The sequence below is a fragment of the Scophthalmus maximus genome, chromosome 7, assembly GCF_022379125.1.
Source record: "Scophthalmus maximus strain ysfricsl-2021 chromosome 7, ASM2237912v1, whole genome shotgun sequence".
Lineage (NCBI taxonomy): Eukaryota > Metazoa > Chordata > Actinopteri > Pleuronectiformes > Scophthalmidae > Scophthalmus > Scophthalmus maximus.
The window spans coordinates 1,947,189-1,967,524 of NC_061521.1; the positions used below are offsets into that span (position 1 = coordinate 1,947,189).

The 20,336-nt window shown below is 42.8% G+C and overlaps 1 protein-coding gene across 2 annotated transcripts; it reads right to left on the minus strand.

The window, feature by feature from the left end:
• Positions 1-3,539: 3,539 nt before the first annotated feature.
• On the minus strand, positions 3,540-15,224 carry rerglb (RERG/RAS-like b). 2 transcript variants are annotated; one of them, XM_035642312.2, is made up of 6 exons: positions 15,034-15,224; positions 12,770-12,975; positions 10,336-10,392; positions 10,027-10,100; positions 8,352-8,500; positions 3,540-5,736 (listed from the first exon to the last, which is right to left on the minus strand). In XM_035642312.2, the coding sequence occupies exons 2-6, from the start codon at positions 12,819-12,821 to the stop codon at positions 5,451-5,453; spliced, it is 618 nt and encodes a 205-aa protein (XP_035498205.1). In that variant the 5' UTR covers positions 12,822-12,975; positions 15,034-15,224; the 3' UTR covers positions 3,540-5,450. The 2 variants fall into 2 exon arrangements, with proteins under 2 accessions (XP_035498205.1, XP_035498204.1); XM_035642311.2 differs by lacking the exon at positions 15,034-15,224 and adding an exon at positions 13,562-14,029.
• Positions 15,225-20,336: the final 5,112 nt, after the last annotated feature.

Consider the following 20,336-nt stretch of genomic DNA (forward strand, 5'->3'; position numbering starts at 1 on the left):
CGATGACGTCCTTTGGCAACGTTCCTCTGCTGCAGATGCAGCGTGACGCACTTGAAGGCCATGTCTTTGATCCGCCAGGCTGTGACTTGGCAAGACGACTCTAAATACAGTCGTGCGAGAACAAAAACCTTTTTCCAGGACTGGAACACACATTGTGATGTAGTGCGGCTCTTCACACCTCCTGTATATGAATGATCCCGGGCCACTAAAGCTGCCAAACTGTGTGGCGATATATTTGATGGTACTACTACGCTGCGTCTGCTTCGGCAACAGCTTCCATACATGAATCGGACGAACACCGAACACTAAAATGACCCCTGAAAGACATGCGGGAAGTTGAATTTACAGCATGTTGTTCCACCACAAAAACTAGGCGATTTTCCTCTCAGTAGACATGTTGACGCGTTGAAGAACTGAAATAATTATTACATTAAATCAACAGCTAACTACAGCGTTATATGTGGCGGCTGTCGTGTACTGAAATTCTAAACATAAGTAGGCCCTTAAAACACTAACGAGGTTTGAGGTCTCTTTCAAGCTAATATTGTGCCTGGCTTAAGTTGTTTTTCATCCTTATTCACTCTTGAATTTTGAGAAATAATTCTTCATATTTCTATTCCGATGGGATGTAAAGTTACGTTGATGCTCTGATAAGCAGATATGCTAACAAAATATCCAGTGCTTCATCAGATTCACCTTCTCTGCAGACTTTTGGCAACATCACTGCCAGAAGGAACCAACATATAAAGAAAGCCTATAGTCAGTATTCAGAGCCCAGAAAGCAGGACACCATATTTAGCGTAACGGGAGACTGCAGGACTCTTAAGTATAAACCACTAACAGTTCACATGAGTCCTTTTTCACAATACAGCAATTTAAAAAAACAAAACAACAACGGACGATTCAGCCAATTCAGTGAAGCCAGAATTACACGCGAAAGAATGAGACCAAATCAAGCACAAGTCAACTCACAGTGGTGTTTTCTGTGGTTTCTCTTTTCTGAGACGGATGCATCACGTTTTTCAGAGGACAGAAAGTGTCTCATTTTTAGAAATAAACTCATACACATACAGAGCATGTGTCCAGTAAGCAATCACCGTGTGCACTCATGCAACATGACCACAGTGCATGGTAAAAAGACATTTCCCCTTGAGCAAGACATACTGTACAAGCTCATGTTCAGAGTGACTTGACATGGCGTTACAGAGGGAAAATATATATATATATATATATTTAATTTAGGATAATTACACCTGTATCTTTTTCAGTCGATTTCAATTGGAGGCCAGTTATACCTTGATATAATGCCATGTGACTTTCATTCACCACCAGATTAAACAAGTCAAACGTTTGCAGTCGTGATTGCAGCCGCAGCGATGGATGGTGAGCACCGTCCTCACGTTGCAGACAAACCGCTCCTTGTTTTAACGTGGATCCGTTTCTGTGGAGGTTCAAGTCTTTGGAAGCCGCCCAATCCCCCGTCAGTCTGACTAAGCTGCCCAGTTTTTAGATTGGAACGGGGATGTGCTCACCAGCTGTGAGATTAAGGGGAACTGATCGATGGCCTCTCTGATTGGCTCTCGCGGTGTCCCTGCTGGCATCCAATCCCCCCGGTTCGGATGGTTGTCCTCGGCCGAGCCAAAACCAATTCTTCCTCCGCACAGGGGCCAAATAAGATCACTGACCTGAAGCTACGAGGCCACGCTCGTTCTGTCTCCATCAGTCAGCACTCCGCATTCCTCTGGAAAAAACTGAGACGCGAGATGGGTAGATATGAAGTGTATTTTCCCACCATCACAGATTGTACATTGTCCATGTTTTATTTAATGGGAATTTCCTGACATCTCTGTTATTCAAGGGCTAATTCCAGGAGCTTCTCTGCACGAAATTACCTGTCAGTTAAACTCAGTGGGAGGCACGGTGATGTCTTTTTCCTCCGTAGCTTGAGCTCCTCTCTTTTTCTCTTGCCAACTAATGTGTTTTTCTGTTCAAAGCAAAATCAATCCCTGCTGCTACGAATTTAAAATGCATGACTTTGTAGCGGGAAGGGATTTTATTGAAAAGGCATAATTTGTTCAGACACTAAAAAGTAAAAAGATGCACATTTAAGGATTCCTCTATGTGTTCAAGTGCATGTCTTTAATAGACCTAAAGAGACTGTTTAAGATAACCCCATGAGGGAGCCGAGTAATGTTTGGTGGTAATGTCCAATATTTCCCACTCGGCTGTTGACAATATCTAACTTGCATAAGCCTCCAGATTTCATGTTTGCAGTCTTTTTGAAATATTTCATAAGTAAAGCCTGAGGGTTCATTCTTGACCTTAAAAGTAGTTGTGTACATTCAGTGAGGTTTCACACGTTCACATGGAAAAGAGATTACCGAAATAATGAACATTTTTTAAATTTATGTTGATTGATCTTTTGTCACATAATGCCTGGGCAAAACCCTGGATGAATATCTACTAACATGTGGAAATGGCTGCAGACAAACCCTCCAACAAAAGATGACATGGACTGCAATTGTCAATGAAGTTACCTGTGCGATCACCAGGATCACTACGTAAAAAGACCCTGTGTTATGTTGCACATATCAACCCATTCTGTTTGCCTGACTATATCTTTAAAAAAACAAATTTGCTAAAGACTTCTGATTGAGAAAGAAACACAGTCCACTTGCTACAGCCTTCACTCATATTTCATGGTCTTCATCACAGGTCAGCGTTAATCAGACAAAAGGACAAACTCCACCCCCCCAATTTTGCAGGCCATCACATGTGGCTGTAGAAATCCTGTAAGAGGACCTTTGTCATGAATCTCAAAAGTAGCTTTGGATGATCTCGATCGGACTTGGAAGTGTCAGACAATTCAATTAATCATCTTTTGATGTGATTGAGTCCGCCTCACACTTGAGGTTGCCGTGACAACCCAGTTCTATCTGCATGCCACTCCTTTATTGGTTTGTAATTTTTTCCCTCTGCGGCACAGAGAGGACGGCAAACCGCCTCAATGCAATGACGACATTTTTGATACTTTCCACCCCAAGTGCCATTTTAACAGACCTGGTGATAAATTAAAGGAAAATCTGAATGAATAAAGAAACAAAAAGAGAGAGAGACTTACTCTCTCTTTATGTGGCGGGTTTCTTTCCATTTGTCTTTCATCTGTGTCTGAGACTCACTCTCAAGATTAGATTACACATTTTCCCCTTGTTCAATGTTTTGTTCACCTTCATTTAGCTGTTAAATTTGAATTGATTGAGTGTGTAATAGGTCAAGCCCCATGAGCAGGAAATCATTAAAAACAGAGGGAGTAAAAAAATAGAAAAGAAAAGAAAGAGCACATCATTATGATCTTTGGAAAACTGTGCCGCCATCTAGTGGAAACATCTAGTGGGATTGTTGCTTTGTTGTGGAGACCAAAGAAGTGACTGTAATAACCTCCTATTTTTAGCAGCCGCACACAGGAAATGCCTCCGCTCAAGGTCAGATGATTAAAGATACGCAGCCGGTCCCAGTGAAGAAACTAGAAGAGGCGTCTCTATTAGGCAATGTTTAACTTTAATTTCCTCTTGAACGACCAATGTTTTTACGGTATTTATCACTAAATCACTGCGCATGTGTTTGAATTACTTATTTTTCACAAAGTGTGGTACATTCTTTCTGCGCGGCATCATGGTGACATAACTGGATTTTTTTTTAAAGAACGACAGGAGAGCTTTAAAGAGTTCATGTCCTCAAATGGTATTTGTTGGTCTTGAGTTCAGATCCATAATGTATTTTAAAGAAAAGACCATATACATACAATAATTATTATTAATACAAACATACTCCATCAGATGAGACAGTTGCATATTTTTTTGCACTGGTCAACATATTTAAATGATGCCCTCATCAATCATGACTAATATATTGCAATATGAGCAGAAAGAGAAGGAGCAGGGCAAAGGCTGCTCTACTAACTGCGCGCGCGCACGCACACACACACTCCCCTCGTCGTCCTGATGCTTCCTTCTCCGCCACCATCGTCATCAACTTCGATAAGTTTTCCGTTCACCTACATCTTGGCCCGTGTCTGTCAGCGCCTGGGTTCACTAGTTCAGTTAAGCACCACTTAAGTGACTAATCAATTAATCATCTTATCATGTCTGCCTCTGAGTACTGGTGGGTGCCTCTGGGTGCCTGGGGGAAATGATTAAACATCCTATATTGCTGTGGAGGTAAAAAACAAATCTTTGCCCCAGGGCCTCCTCCTCGGTGAACTTGTGACACGTTACAATCAAAAGGATGGCAAGCAACTATAAACAGAGACAAAAAGTTGCAGTATTATGAAACGATAAAAAAATTGATACAAAATATCCACAAAAGTGTCAGTAAAATGCATCAAAACTGGCCTTTTCCCTCATTTAAAATCATAAAACCTGAGCAGCAGGCTGCACAACAATGAACTGATAAGGGTTTTTCCCGTGAACCGTACAGCTGCAGGGCACAGCTGCAACGAGACGCTCAGGGCCACGGTTTGAATGTGGCGTGTTGACATGTTCAGTCAGCGTGCGGCGGTGTTGGCCCCAACCGTTAGTGACACACTGTGGGCACACTGATGAGGGAGACCGCGGTGGCTCTGGCTAATCGGACGACGTGAGCCTCCATGTGGGGATCTGTGTTTCAAGATGAACGCATGAACCGTCTGGTGAGGTTCAATGGGAGAAAGCTACAGTAATAAACCCGCCAGGAATTATGCTTGGAAAACAGCTGTAACTACTCTTGGGTTGTTGTTTTTTTTGACTGTGTCCGTATCAAAAGCTATTAAATATACTTGGAGGTTGCACTGACTGTTTTTGTTACATTGTTGGACTTGCTGTTTGATCAGCTATGTCCTGATTTAATCACGATTATATGGTTTTAGGCCACATTTGCGTAGTTCTTGGATTGAAGGACACAGTGGACACTGTGTGTGAGAAGTTAGGTCTGTTTTATGAAAGACCTCACACACCCATGGTTCACCATGGTTATTCTTATTGTAACTTGGACTTTAGGTTAATGACCTCAAAGCTTTAACTATACCTATACATATACCATTTCAATCTAAGCAGAGCTCTAATTAGCCAAACACAGTGTATGCCATGTAATAATTTGTTAAAACTCAGATAAGCAAGAAAAATTGATCAATGGTATTGAAACTGAAACTGGTTCAATATGAATGACACATTGTACAAGACTAATGTTTGCCTGGTGCTTTTGGCAGATGCAGGCCCACAGACAACTTCCAAAGCCTCCCACCGACCACCCCCATGATGCTCACACCGTGAACACGGGGTTGGTGTTTGTACGACTGCGTATACACGCAACAGGTTTCACACACAGCGTGTAACCTCTTGGCCAGTTCCCTTTATCATGGATCCACAGTCACACACAGTCCCTCCGGCTGATTATCCACTGACGTCTCCGGAACATCACACCGACTTCCTCCTCTTGCCAAACACGTTGTTGATGAGTTTGGCCATGGACTTGGAGCCACTGTAGCGCCGGCGGTCAGCTCGGTACTTCAGGTGGTCCATCACCTGCCGGATGAGCTGCGTGAAGAGGTTGGCGATGTCCTGGTAGCCCTCGGCCGCCGACACCTCCTGGAAGTGACAGCGGTTCTCCTGTGCCAGGCGGCGGCCCTCGTCCTCATTAACCTGTCGCGCGTGGCACAGGTCCTGCTTGTTCCCCACCAGGCACACGGGAACCTCCATCTCCCTGAAACGGAGACATGTTAGTGTGGACTGGTCACGTAAAGATGTGGATGGGATGGTTTTAATATGGAAAATCATTAGTGTCCCGGAAAACTTTCAACCCTTTGTGTCCCTGCTGGACCCATCACGGATCCAAATAGAAGACACTAAGTGTTGGCAGAAGCAGACACAGAATATATGACTATGGTCAAATGTTAATGTGTCTTCCTTGAAGGTAACTTGTAAGCGGCTTTGGATAAAAGCTTCGGCCAAATGAGTAAAGAAGCTAATGTTGAATTTGCACTGTACCAGTTGCTCTGATTGATAAATTCTGATTTTTCCTTTTTACTTCATATAGTACAAAAGTGCTTTTCAACAAGATTACGACATTAAGGCAGTGCTTTAATTAAATAACTTATAATAATAACATCAATGGGTGCTTGCCTTGTATATTTTTTGAACTATTCTTGGTTTAATTATCATTTTCACTTTATATACTTCTATGTATTTCCTTTTCCCCCTGTACTTAATTATACTGGCCTTGTTTCCCCGCAACAGCTCAATTTCAGCTCTGGGAACCAAATAAGACTTCTCTTCTCGTCTCTTCTCGTCTCTTCTCTTCTCGTCTCTTCAATAATGATAATTATTTTCTGTGTAATTCTATGATGGTAAAGTTGATATTGTCAGGGCCCGTCAAGTGAGACAGTTTGTTTTTGTGTTCATGTACTTCCTGTTTTATTTTTGATAGTCTGATCGCTGTGCTCCGCCCGAATGTCTTCCACCACTGTCTCGTTGTCTTTCCCTCCTAGTGTATTTAGGGAGTGTCTTTCCTCCCTTGTGTCAGATTGTCTTAACCCCCAGTTTGAGCCTACCAGCATTCCCCCCCTGGGTTTTGTTCCCTAGTGTGTTTGATTCTGCTCAATATTTTGACCTTCGATTTAGCCCAGTGTTTTTGGACTCCTTTGCCTGTTGGACTGATCTCTCTTGCCTGAGTCTAGGTCTACCTGCCTGCGAGCCTGACAGGTACACTCCTTATTCCTCCTAACCTCACTACCTGTCACAGTCTGCTCACCTCCATACCGGCTCCAGTAAATTTCCTCTCACCACCTCTGCTCCTATCTGCCAGCCGGCCACACCCACCTCGTTAGTTCATTGCCCTCACCTGCTCTCTCAGCTGCATCTCATCCACAATCAGACCCAGTATATAAGCCTCTCCAGTTCACAGACTCAGTGCCAGATTGTTCTCTGCATCGATGACAGACTTTCCAGCGCTTGGACTGATTTCCCGTCTTCGCCCCTGCTTCACCCCGACCTCCCTGCCTCGTCTCTGCCACGGTTAACACCTTCTGTCCCCGACTGCGAGCTTTGTCAGTGTGTTTCTGGAGCACTGTGTGCCTGGCTTCTCCCCGTACCTGCTCTTCGTCGTGAGTTTCAAAGCCATCAATGCTGTGGGTTGCTTCATCTTACAGACTCTAAGCTGTGTCACGCCCCGGTCGTCTGGACTGCTCTTCTGCCTGGTTTACGCTGAAAGCTGCCTTTAGCCTGTTTTCTCTGCCAACCTGCTGGTTGCTGCAATAAAGGACATTGCCAACTCTCCCCATGGTGTACTGCTCTTGGGTTCAATCCCCCCTAGACACTACCTTCACTTATGTACTGCATCAGATTAAAAAAAAAAAAAAAATTATCCAATGCGTAAATCAGCAAATGAAGTACTTTACTTTGTATCAAAACTTTCCCAACCCTCATTTTGGCTAATTTGGTGTTTGAGGTACACGCACAAACTTAAGTGAGTCCAGTATTTCCACTCCTTGTCTCCATCACACACTGATAACCATCTGCATTTGGACTCACATGCTTGTCACTGAATAAATCTCGTCCTCCTCGTGCGGGTTTGCAGTGAGTTACTCACTCGTCGCCGTGAATCATTTATCACTTTGTCTGAGCCGGTCCGGACTCCCGCATTCCTCAAACTCAAAGTGCATGAGGATCCCTATTCAGCTCCAAAGAAAGTAGGGCAAGCCTTCCTATTGTTCTGTTTTCATATGGTGTTTACGGTGTTTACTCCCCGATCGTACGCTTAATTAACACTTCTTGGCACTTCGTTGCATTTCAAGGGACATTTCAGTCTTGACCATTCGAATGTTTCAACTTGCACTGAAGGGAAACCTCAGGGAGATAAACAGACGATTAATCCTCAAATAAACCATTTGAATGAACTTAAAAAAGCACAAATACCAAACTAAAAACAAAACTCTACTGTTTTCCTATAGGTCACATTTTCAATAACAGCAACTTTTTATATATTTTAATTGACAATGTGGGATAGATTTTCCAGTCACTTTCAAACACATTTCAAACATTATTTATAATTTTCTAACCCAAGTTGTAAGGCAGCAAACCCCATTGGGCTCCAACGTCACTGGAAGAATTTGCGAAAATACTTCTAGACGCCTCAGGAAGCGAAACACTTCATGTACCCTTGTAGTGTCAGAGCATCTCCAAACTTACTGGAAATTGCTCTGATCCACAATGTATTAACTTTCCAAGACCGAGCAGTGCTTTGTCGGAAACAAGCTCTCCGGCTTCTAGGCCGTTTTGAGTCCCCTCATGGAACAATACCCTGATTGTGTTGCCTCTCACCCTTTGCAGTTTTCCACGCGTGCCTCCCGAATCTGCCGCAGGATGTTCTTGGCGTTGATGAAGGAAGTGCGGTCGCTGATGTTGTACACCACCACGAAGCCGTCTGCCCAGTCCACCGGCTCCTCCAGTATACACCTGGCCTCGGAGCTCTGCCGAGGAAAACACATTCTGTCATTGGGGAATCCCGCTGACCAGGTGAGTGCTCTTGCTGTTATTTTGCTTTCTGAACAAGGGGAATGAGTGGGGGATTTGTTGCAGGACCGTGTTGTATTCGAGGTGCATATATTGCAAGTTAACTGTCTATTTTTATTGTTGTCGCACTTGTTACCCTGAACTGCACGAGCAGAGCTACAGTAGCTAAGATAAGCAGACGGATACTTTATAAATCCAGCCGCTGCCATGTTCAGTTATGACAGTGCAAACCAAACAACTGCAGTAAAGACAACTAAGGCGACAGCAAGGTAATACAAACTAATAACAATCAGATGAAGCCTCAAATATTCCACTAATAAAATGATAACAAGTAATAATAAAATGAAATCATAATGCCAATTATATCATTTAATAAGCAGAGGAGACATGATAAACAAACGATAAATGGTGACTATAGCGAATGTGCTGAAGGTGCACGTGGAGGATGTGCAAATAGTTTGTGTGCAACCGGGTAAATGCAAAAGAGGAATAATGGCGCCAAGAGTAAAAGAGTCTCTGGACAGTTTGAGTGACCTTGAGGAGAAATAAACAAGAGGCCCAAAGACGTGTCTGAGCCCTCAGCCCTGTCTTTATTGACTCCATACTTTCTTTATGCAGTCCAGGTCAGAGGGGCAGGACACTCAGTCTGTTTCCTCTGAAAGGCCAGCGTTACAGTAAGCTTCACCGACAAAGACAATGATCAGCTCTTGTTCTGCTGTAGCCTCGGGGGGTTTTCCTATAAAATATTAACTGTAGTAAAAAGCCTCTCAGGTCTTTTGTCTTGTGAAGGAGAAGGCGGCAGGTTATACAGCTCTTTTCTTTCAAAGAGACGGCCTCTGGTATACGTCGCCTCGGGATACTCCCATAAATCCCCTGGACTCACAACTTTAAGTGCTGTTCGGGCCGCGCACGTGTCGAGCCAATGTAAACACCTGAGCGTGGTTCAGTCGGGTTCGTGTACGGCAGCTTCCCCAGCACAGTGTTTCAGTGTTGTTCTGTGAAATCCTCATAGCTTCAAAAAATGATTTTGCTTTGCCACTTGTGCTGAATGGATTCTGAAAATACCACCTTACTTGGCAGTTTCAAAACTCCCTCAGCCTCCGTGGACAAACAGAGATATAATGCTCAAAATAATAGAGCTTCTCTTGGTCCTTGCAGAAGCAGGCGTTCTCCCCAGCCCTGCAGCAGTTATACAAACACCTGCAAATCATAAGTCGCACAAATTGCAGGGATATGGACGGTTCGAGTGTATTTCCCCGAAAAGACATTATGCCCGCCCGTCTCAGATTCTCAGTTATTTAACCCATTCTTCTCAGGGTCATCCATGCATGACGCACATTTCCAGACAACCCGATGAAATGCAAGAGGGAACCAAAGAACTATGAACAGGAAAGTTTAGGAGCCCCATTGCAGCTCTGAAAATTATACACATGATTGACTATCCAAATGTTTGGATGGGTTAGCCATATCAGATGTGCTGTACCTGAGAGCAGGGGTCAAACACTTCAAGGTTCAGCTGCCTGCCGTCGATGGACAACCTTTTATGGTACAGGGAATCTGTGACGGGGATGGACACAGTCAAAAATGATAACAACGAAATAACATGGAATAGATTTACTGTACAATTCTAGGTAAAAAGGTTTGTTGTTGTTTTTTATGCCAAGATGGCAAATTACAATCTGTTCCTTAGAGCCCATGAATGCTGAGGTGAAATGAATTTCCTAGCAGCAACACCCACGGTGTCTGTAGATAAACTCTGTTCACCCCTCAAATCAAGTCTGGAATCACTTACTGGTGTTTGAGGCATATTCGCCGATGAAGCGCCTGGTCAGGAAGCGCACAAGGACAGCTGCAGGAAATAAGCAAAAAGCAAAACAGCTAAATGAACCATGGCATCATTACACTGTCAACCCTGTGTGTGTGTGTGTGTGTGTGTGTGTGTGTGTGTGTGTGTGTGTGTGTGTGTGTGTGTGTGTGTGTGTGTGTGTGTGTGTGTGTGTGTGTGTGTGTGTGTGTGTGTGTGTGACCTTATCTCATTCACTCCTGCAGACACAACATAGTGAGTGCCAGCAGTCATTGGGATTGGAGGGGCGTAAAACCGTAGCCTTACAGGAAAGACATCCATGGCTCTGCTGGAACCTCCGTGTGCATATTTGGCAGACGGAGCGCGTTTCCCCCCTCTGCTTCGCCTCCAGACCGAGAGCAGCACTTAAGACCGCCGATCGAGGCCAGTTTTGCTCCCACAGACAATCAGTTTCGATTAAAGGGTTGAAGTTTCACGTGCTGAACCCTGAGGAGCATGTGGCTGACGGTGGTCCTGGGCCTCTGGCGGGGGGGGGGTTATACTGGAGGACATACAAACGTGGATAAGGCACAACGCGTTATCCACACATGCATGCTGGAGGACGCAAAGGAAACTTAAGAAGCGATTGATTTGGGGTCTTCTCCATATGAACTGGTGTTTTTAAAGAACAAGAGAATTACGAGCACATGTTGAGAGCAACGAGCAGAAGAGCAGCGAGCGGGAAAACACGCACGCAGGGGCCACAGCATCTCCGCAGTAACAGCTCTGCGTCACTGCCAGGACGTGAGAATGGAGACGTCCCATCGTTTTATGAAGCTCTTACAAAGCGCAGAGCCGGTCAGTCTTGACCACCACTTCACGGATATGCACAACAACAATGCATGCTGCAACAAAGGTCCTAGAAGTCTCCTGTCTGCCTCGGCAGCGATATTCTCACCACAGTTAAGGTACGGTCACATAAACGGTCACAAATCTTGGGAAATAAGCGGTTGTAAGCTCGAGATGTTGTTCAGACCAAAATACAGATCTGTTTAACTTATTACTTATGTAAAAAAAAAAAATGGCATCAACAGTCCGCACAATCAGGAAAGCCAAAGAAAAAGGCTCCATCCAAGTGATTACAACGTACACAAAAACCCCTGGTGGCTCATTTGAGATCTCCGACAGTGGACTGGTTGATTTCACCTCTGTATACGCTGCACTTTCCCCGTCTCCGACCTCAAAATCAGCTCTGGGACGGAGGAGTTTTAACGCTAACGAAGTCAGAGATTCTCAGGGGGCACAAATGATCTCGTTATTTCAGTTAGACCTCAGTGAAGGGAGCCAATTACCCAAAGTTTGTGTGTTTTTGTTATGTCATCTTCTTCAAACTTGCAGATCTTTTGTTGTCAAATGTTTTTAAAAATGGTAGCATGGTGGCTCAGGCTAACAGTAAAGACGACAATACTGACATTTAATCGGAAGATCTATGTATCAAGCTCAGCTTTCCTCTGTGAGACTGGTAGGAGAAGAAATGGTGATTCATGTCATTCAGTGTGACACCACAGGGAGTTTTCCAGATCAGATATTGCCCACTGCAATACCAACAGGGTCCTGACTGGAACGTTACCAGTAAAAATCTCTGCAGACCATTGACAAAAACATGCACTATTTTACATCTGAAACAATATGTCGAATAATCGTTTAGCTGATTGACATAATGGACCTTCAGACCTTTATATAATTAATCTGAGTGTCAGGTCAAGTTCAAATAATCAGTTGAATAATTGATTAACTCAAAAGAAGAATATTCTTGAATTGCAATCTCTCCAGTGCCACATTATTCTGCTCATTGTAATTACATATATCGTGAGTTCTGGACTGGTTGATTAAAAGAGAAAATAATGTGAAGATTTGTCAGTGGTGATTGTTGACTAATCTTAATATGATTGGAAATCGGAGACTCTATATGTTTTTATCCACCTCAGTGGGTTTTGTGAAACAACTGATAGAGTAGAATCCATTTTATTCATGCAACTGATTTGAACGTCTGGGTGGGAAACAAGAAGGTTCACTGAGGTGTGACACCATCCATCTCCTGTCTTCTAATCCAATAAGGTCCCAAGACAAAATTAGAAACTTATTTGACACCAGATTTAGTTAATTTGACTAGTCTACTTGAGATTCACTACACTAAGAAACACACTTTTTATTCAAACAAATACAGGAGAGTCTGGGAATTGAATGCACTGAATTTAAAAACAATTACAAAGACAAATGATACAGCATACATTTGAAAAATACAAATCGCTGCACTGAGGAGACATCAACCAAATGCACCGTTAAGCGGCATCGTACACACACGGAGATCCACAAGTATGATTTTTTTTTTTTTTTTTTGTCTATGGCTGTTTGTGATAAAACCCCAGTCCCGGCCGCTCACCTGACTTCCCAGCCCCCTGGCTCCCCAGCAGGGCCAGCTTGATGTCGTTCATGCCTGTGCTCCGTCGGGTCCTCGGCCTGTCTCTCTGGCTCCGTGTTGTGTCTGGTATCTGGGTTAGCGTCGGAACACTAAATGCTCCCTACAGTCCAGGCTGGATGGGAGCACAGGACTGCCCCCTCTTCCTCTTCAAAGGGCTGTTTCACATTCTACAGCCAGAGGGAGATGGGGGAGATGGGGGGGGGGGTCTCGTCTGTGTGCCAAGCGCTCTTTTACTCTGCCTCACACCTCTTGTCCCTGTTTTCTCTCTCTCGCCCGTACTGAACATACACATAACTCTCCCCACTTTTTCTCCTTAATCCATCTTTATTCGCTCTCTTTTCTGTTTTTTGCCCCTTCCCACAGAGAGGTTACTCAAAGGTCATGGGTGGCTAAACCCACTGTGGTGTCCCAGCTTTAGTACTGTAACTGGAGTTCGAGTGGATGTTTGTTGTGTTTTTTTAAACAGTGATATTATAGAAGTACTCGTGGTCAGTCAAAATGATGAGATAAGTCCAAATCAAGAGAGACTAAGTCAAACTAAAACATTTTCAACATTCCTCAAAATGTTCCTAAACATTTTCTGATATTCAGCTGTTCAATCCCAACAGTTATGTAGTACCCACAAGTTATATTTGAGTTTGTTCAAAAAACTAAAACGTGTTTGTACGTTAGTGAAAAATAAATAAACAGATGATCAACAAATAAAACACATCAAATGCTCTAAGATTTCACAGACTCAGCAGTTGTACTTACAAACATGTCGATCGTTGTCTTGGTTAAATACTGAACAAGTCCACAAGGACAAGAATACACACGCAGGATGCAAATGTGTTTCGCTTTACACCTACTTCGTAAGACAAAATTCTAACATAATTAAGCATAATTTTAAAATAAATGAGGATTATTTCCCAGCTTTTCAACAGTTTTCTCTCTTTCTCTGGCAGAAATGTGGCCTTTCATCGGGGTTAAATCAAGAAAACTGCGTCTCTGTTTCCTCGGGGGTGGAGTGATTGTTGAACTCTCCGTAATAAGATCTGTAACTTCCTGCTGATCTCGGGCGACGTCATTCTGAATCGAAATTGGTCCGTGTGTTTACATGAAACATAGGCAGTGACACTGTCGGGAAAAAATGTTGATGACTCCGGTCACATACTTTATCAATCGTACGATGGCAGCTCACCAGGCTGAAGCAATATAGTGAGTCAGGGGCGCAGCGTAAAAGTGAAACCATGAGAGGACCAGCAATAAATGCCCTGATTAGAGCATCAGTCATACTCCTGACATCATACTGAGTCATTTCAGACGCGCAATCCATCTCCTTCAGCTTCGGCCACCGCACAAAATGTGGAACATGCAGCCAATAAATCATTCTGCAGTCGCTTCAATTTCACAGACACTTACGTCACCCAATAAAACAAGAATAGTCATGTGTAACCCCGACCCTCTCGTGTACTCATTCTCAACATTTGGGCCCATTTCTAAACCAGCTTCATTTGATCCTATACCTTTTTGCATGCAAAGTCAATGACCTTCCAAAAGAGAGTTTCAAATTTCATGTTCCACTTGAGTAAAGTCATGAGTTGGCTGCCCTTGTCTCTGTGTTAATTCCAAAGCTGTTTTTTTGTATTTACATAGTTTCTTCGATGAAAACCATGTCTAAATTCCAGATGACCACGACTAACCCTTGTATGAACGTAAACAAGGCCTCAACAGTTTGGAAATACATTTAAAACATGTTTGTCAATGCATCAAGAAACATGCCAATAAATAACGGGAGCGAAACTCTCTCCAAATCTCCTTTTTTGGAGTAGTCTTCTTCCGTTGACTTTAGGGTCATTGTTTTGGACCTTTGCATCGTAAAACACGAGCAGTGATGGAGACATGAAAGTAACCCCTTTTTTTCTCACAATGCACGGCGTGACGGGACTTTTTGTAATGTTTACCAAATTAAACTCATTCCATTCAGTGATGTTTGGATATCGTATATCCTTGCGTCAGTTCGCATGAGGTAAAGTAATTGGTACCAGATTAACCTAATGCTCAGGGAGTTCAGCTGAGGACTGACATCACCGACACCTCACATACATTCTTTGACTTTGCTCATCAGAACAGAGGGGAATGTCGGGGGGAAAGTAAAATATGCTTGTCCCAATCACACCTAGTCCCAAACCATTAAAGTAAGCATGTAATCAGCATTAAAGGCTCGTGCTTCTCATCATCGTAACCTTTTAATGGACAGTTTAGTCCGGCTGTAATCAGGAAGAACCAAATTCCTGTGTTTGACTTCCAAGGTGAGCGCACAGTGGAAGAGCCGGTCACCCATAGCAGCTTCTAATCAGGCGGAGAGGGCGAAACCAATTCTCCAGAGCTGATCAACACGTGGCTGCAGAGCGGCTTTTCACATGGGACGACGTCATGTGCCCTCAAGACTACACACACCAAGAAACACATTATTCTCAACAGCTGCACGCGCACACATGCACAGGCACATGCACAGGCACATGCACACACACACACACACGCACACACACGTGCACACACACACACTCACAACTTCAACTAATCGACATCAAAGGCACCGCAGCACATCAGCAAGATCATTACATAACGTCTGTGCACCAGGAATCTGTCTGGAAGGTCTCTGTTTATTCTGTGAAATGAGATTATCTGCCATGTTTGACATGGGAAAAGTTATGTTGGCATGATTTCCATATGGCTGTTGGCCAAAAGGGAGATGCCATTTCAAAACTCAACGGTTACTGTTACTGTAGGTCATTGCTATTGGACAAGTAGCCTTTTATTTTTCTGCAGAGATCTTTGAAAAATGTATCATAACTGCAACATTAACAAAGCTTAGTTTGGTTTATCTCATCTTAGTTTGGAGTCATTTACCATGACTTTGGCTTAGCGACACTGTGACATGATTTATGAAATGATAATAATAAAAACTAAATATGCTTGGTGTGTAAAAAAACACACATACAGTACAGTATGTAATATTGACAAGGCAAATAGGGTGAAGCATGTGTAGGTGATTTTAGTTCACCTTAGGGTTGTCATATATTTGTTATATGCAGTTAAGATTAGTTTAGCCTTTAGCTTAATGAATTGAGTGACAAAAATAACTAAACAAAATGCAAAAAGTAAGAACATTAGAAGTATGAATATCAAGCCTAATGAGGTCTATTAACAAAAAGAATCAACATACTAATCGGGCAAAAAACAAACATATATAAACATTAAAAATAAAGTCGACTGCTTGAGGTAAATTTTAATGATGTACACCCAAACACAACATGGTACAAAATGGTAGGACACATAATCTGCCTATTTAAAGAAGCAACATCTACGAATAATTATCTCCTATATAGCAAATCTTTACACTGTGTCTTACTCCAAAGTCAAATCAGTAATGAAATGCAGGACTACTTCATGGCACAGAACAGGCAGATGTTGCTGTTAATGCAAAATGTGTAACAGCTTCAGCAGCTGCAGATGGTGGAAGATAAGAATACATGGGGTGTGTATGTATGTATATATGTATGGAAAATCTGATTTCACAGAAACACCACCACTTAGATGGCAGCTGTCAATGTGAGTTTGGTATCAAACATTGCATCTTATGATCGTCATGTACAGTTGCAGTTGTTCACTCTCGTTTCAGAAATGTACATCAACATCTTGATCGCGTTACTGTTCTGAACCCCAGTCCTGAGAGCGACAGGCTGGATTGATGAAGTGCAGAGTTGGAGACTGTTTGACTCTATGACTTCTCGTGACAACCTTCCTTCTCATTCTTGTTTGACCCCCCGGGGCTCCTTCTTCTCCTTGTTTCTCTTATATATCCTCCAGTTTGAATCCCTAACTTGGGCATTGGAGGAGTTGTTTCAAAATGACCATGACCGTGTCCTGGTATTTCAGCCTACTCTTTTTTTGTGGTTCATCACTTTAAAAGCATCCTAATCCGTCTTTGGCATCTTTTCTAAGTAAAATGTGAAACATTATTTTTCTTTTCAAGTTATGTGCCAGAGCTTTTACATAGCGAGACAGTCAGAATGATGGTAATACTATACAGAGCCAACTTTAATCAAAAACCTTAAAGGTGCTACATCTATCCCAGGAGTTCGTAATAAGTTTACCAGCTCTGCTCTCAACGCTGTCCAAAGAAAACAGTGTGCACTTATCCCCCTTCCAGACACGATCATTCAGGAAAAATTGTGTTTTAATGCGACAACTTATCGAGACTGTAAGTAAGGAAATGTGTCCGAATGACCCTATATAACACGGAGTGGGGCAACAAATCATAGTGGGCGGCTTTTTGGACTAAAATGGCGGTTCCAAAGTGACGATGCTCCAGTGAGATGAATGAAACACATCCAGTCGGGGCTGAGACTCTCTCTTTGGTTCGGTCTAAACATCGCATGTAGGCCTTATCTCAAAGGAGGACGTTCTCCTCTGAAGTTGGAGAAAACTCCCCTCTTTTTGTGTGCATTAGTGATTAACCCAAGGGGCTTTTGATGTTCTTCAATGAAACATCTGCACATTACAACAAAGAGGGCCAAAAAAAAAGAGAGGGAAAACAAAGAGCAGGCATGTGACCGAGGTTTACTGGACTGAATAAAGTGGGTTTAAAAGACCCAAGCGAGGTATAAACCTCCCTTTGATAACATCTCATGCTCAATTTCCCCCTATTCTGTCTCCACCTCAGCCACAGGGCCGCTGCCGGCCCTTTAAGGCTCCCTCTCATCTTCCTCCTGTATGTCTCTTCATTCGAAAGCTGAAAATGTTTAGATCCTAGTGGACGTGCTCATACATCAAAGACACAATATCTTGTTAATGGCCAAACCAGGGGAGCTTTTATTGTTTTTTGCCACAGATTTTCTCCATTTGTAGGTCCTTTAGAAAGCAAGAGCACTCACGGTGCAGCAGTCCGAATAGATTATATTACACAGAATAGTATTTTTGACAGACGTGTATGAAAGTATGAGCCTTCCAGCGCATATGGCATCAGCTGTCTAGGCAGTCACTTCTTGCTCTTTCCTGAATGACAATATGACAAATTGCGCCGAGTTGAATCTTGGAAGAATGAAATTTCCCTTTTAAAAAAAAAAGAATATCATGTTTAAGAGCTGAAAATGGAAAAGCTGTGCCGACCACCAAGAACTGCAGCAGAGTCCAGGAGAAACAAGGGGTCGTAACGTCATAGCTCCACATCAGGGTTGATACATGATCAGAGTTTCCTGAGTTGTCTGCGTTTGTTCAGATGATACCCCGAAGAGGACGTAAACGATAAGCAACACGTCCTCCTTGCAATCTTAAATCTGAAGGGCAGTGTACATGTTCCAATAGTTAAAGTTATACAATGTGAGGTCAGAAGAAAAGTTCCTTATTATTTTTTTAAGGAGAATCGAATGTTAAAAATGTAAGTACGACTATAAGAAAGGTTGGGTTTTTTTCGGGGGGTCCTGATTAAAGGGATGAAGAGACAAAGCAAGTTTCATAATGAAGCATTTTCTACATGATGTTTTAGCCATTAATAATACTTTCATCAAACCTTTCTTTTTATAATAACATGCCACATTGTCTCCTCACGAAACTCGTTACTACACAAAATCAGCATATTTCATAAAAGAAGATTGTTTCTTGCTACAGTTAAAATGCTACCACACAATAAACTAACTGGACTTTTTTTGTGTGTTTTTGAGAGATGGTGATTGACTTTGAGCAGAGAAAAATTGACATTTGTATCTGTAACTTTTGTCCCTGATTTACTTGAGATCTTCAAGTTCAGTAAAAGCAGCAACACAACACCATAGAAATAATCAATTGTGTCAGCAGCTAAATATACATAGATCGTAAAAAGGAGAAATTGTCATGTCCCACTCCTAGTCAAGTTCTTGATTATTATTAGTTTGGTCATTTTTTGGCACTTCCTGTTTCAGGTCCCACTTCCTGTCAAGTGTGATTGTTTGCCCCGCCCAGAAGTGCTCACCTGTGTCTCTCTATCCCCTGTGTACTTAAACCCCTTGTGTCTTACTTCTCGTTGCCAGCTCGTCCGTGAGCGTAAGTCCATAGCCTGCTTTTTTGACCATTGCCTTTGCCTGCTCCTCGATTGTACTTGGACTGATTCAATCCTGCTAAACTGACCTGCCCTTGTGTTTGAGCCTGCAACTTTGAGTCCCCTGCCTTGTTCACTTCTGATAGAAATACTAGTTCAGCGGCAGAATGTCCCTTGAGAGAGCGTTGAATTGGAATATTGATGGAGTGGATGCTGATTCAGGAAGATGGAAACCGTGGAAGTCTTAAGCTGAAGTATTTATTATAAGAGCTCAATATTGATGAGACTTCCGGTTCGCTACACAGATCAACAGGTTCACAGTGTATCGCGTCCCAACATAATCTCCCCATCCCCGGTCTCTGTAGTTGTATTTAGCTTTGAGTAATGTCGTCATCTCCCCGCGACTGTGACACCTGGAGAGAGACTTCAGCTGCTCAATGATTGTTTCGGCTTGATATAGATAAGATGGCCTTGCTTGGTGCCTGAGAAGACTCATCTTCAGAGTTTCTCAGGGAGGGTAGACCAAAATTCCTCAACAAGTGTTATGTAATTGGTTTGTCAGGCATTGCTGTGTAAGCAGAAATTGATCGGTTGAAATGATTGGGGTGAAGATCATTTTATATATTGATATTATAATTTTGGATTGTTATAAATGCATGATATATTAGAAATTGATCAAAGTTCAAAGTCATTACTAACCAAATGTGAAATGCATTCGGTGGAGTTAACGTATGTTATATAAAATGGAAATCTTAAATATTGAAGTACATTAAACATCGATTGGTGTGTCTGTCTTCCTGACAACTTCCTCCACTCAATCCTGGTCGTGATCCTAACAACAACAAAACCCGGTTCATCACAGAACAGAACAGCCTTTTACACACGTCGTCAGTGGTTAAACAACACTGCTCCAGCGTGCGTCTCCGGTGTCTAATGCTAGCGAGACACTTGGGGGCCTCCTCTCCTGTCCAGACAGGAGGACGGGGCTCGTCAGCAGCAGCCTCTGAAGCCAGTTAGGAAGTTCATTCTTCTCCGGTTGGTGTCACCTGCTCTAATGGAGAGTATCACTGTCAGGTTGAGTTAGAGCCGTGCTACTCTCTGAGTAACTGATATCCCCCCTTCATCATTTTCAACAGGTTTTAGAATCTGGACATGTTTAATGGTGTGTGTAATACATTTTCAGAGATTTGAATGCACTTTAATTTCCCCCACAGAATCTTTAAGGTTTTGCAATAATATAAAGTCAATGAAAGACCCATTGCATGAGTTTCTCATTGACTGACTGTTGCTGTCTTCTTATTGACCTCAGGCCATGGGAGCCTAAACAAAAGTGTCAAGGCAACAAGACCTCTCCTTAACCTAACCCGATCTTACTACAACTCCTTTATCTGTGTATCTCCATAGAGCTGAAACAGCCCCCTTCCCCAGTGCCTGAATGTTGTGTGGTCGCCACATACAGATCGCTTCGCC

What these genes read in the sequence shown, in the direction of transcription:
- rerglb (XM_035642312.2), bottom strand. Translation starts at nt 12,821, where the DNA reads ATGAACGACATCAAGCTGGCCCTGCTGGGGAGCCAGGGGGCTGGGAAG. An exon ending in CCAGGGGGCTGGGAAGTCAG is followed by an intron (nt 10,393 to 12,769) that starts GTGAGCGGCCGG and finishes TATTTCCTGCAG; the next exon opens with CTGTCCTTGTGCGCTTCCTG. An exon ending in CGAATATGCCTCAAACACCA is followed by an intron (nt 10,101 to 10,335) that starts GTAAGTGATTCC and finishes TCCCCGTCACAG; the next exon opens with ATTCCCTGTACCATAAAAGG.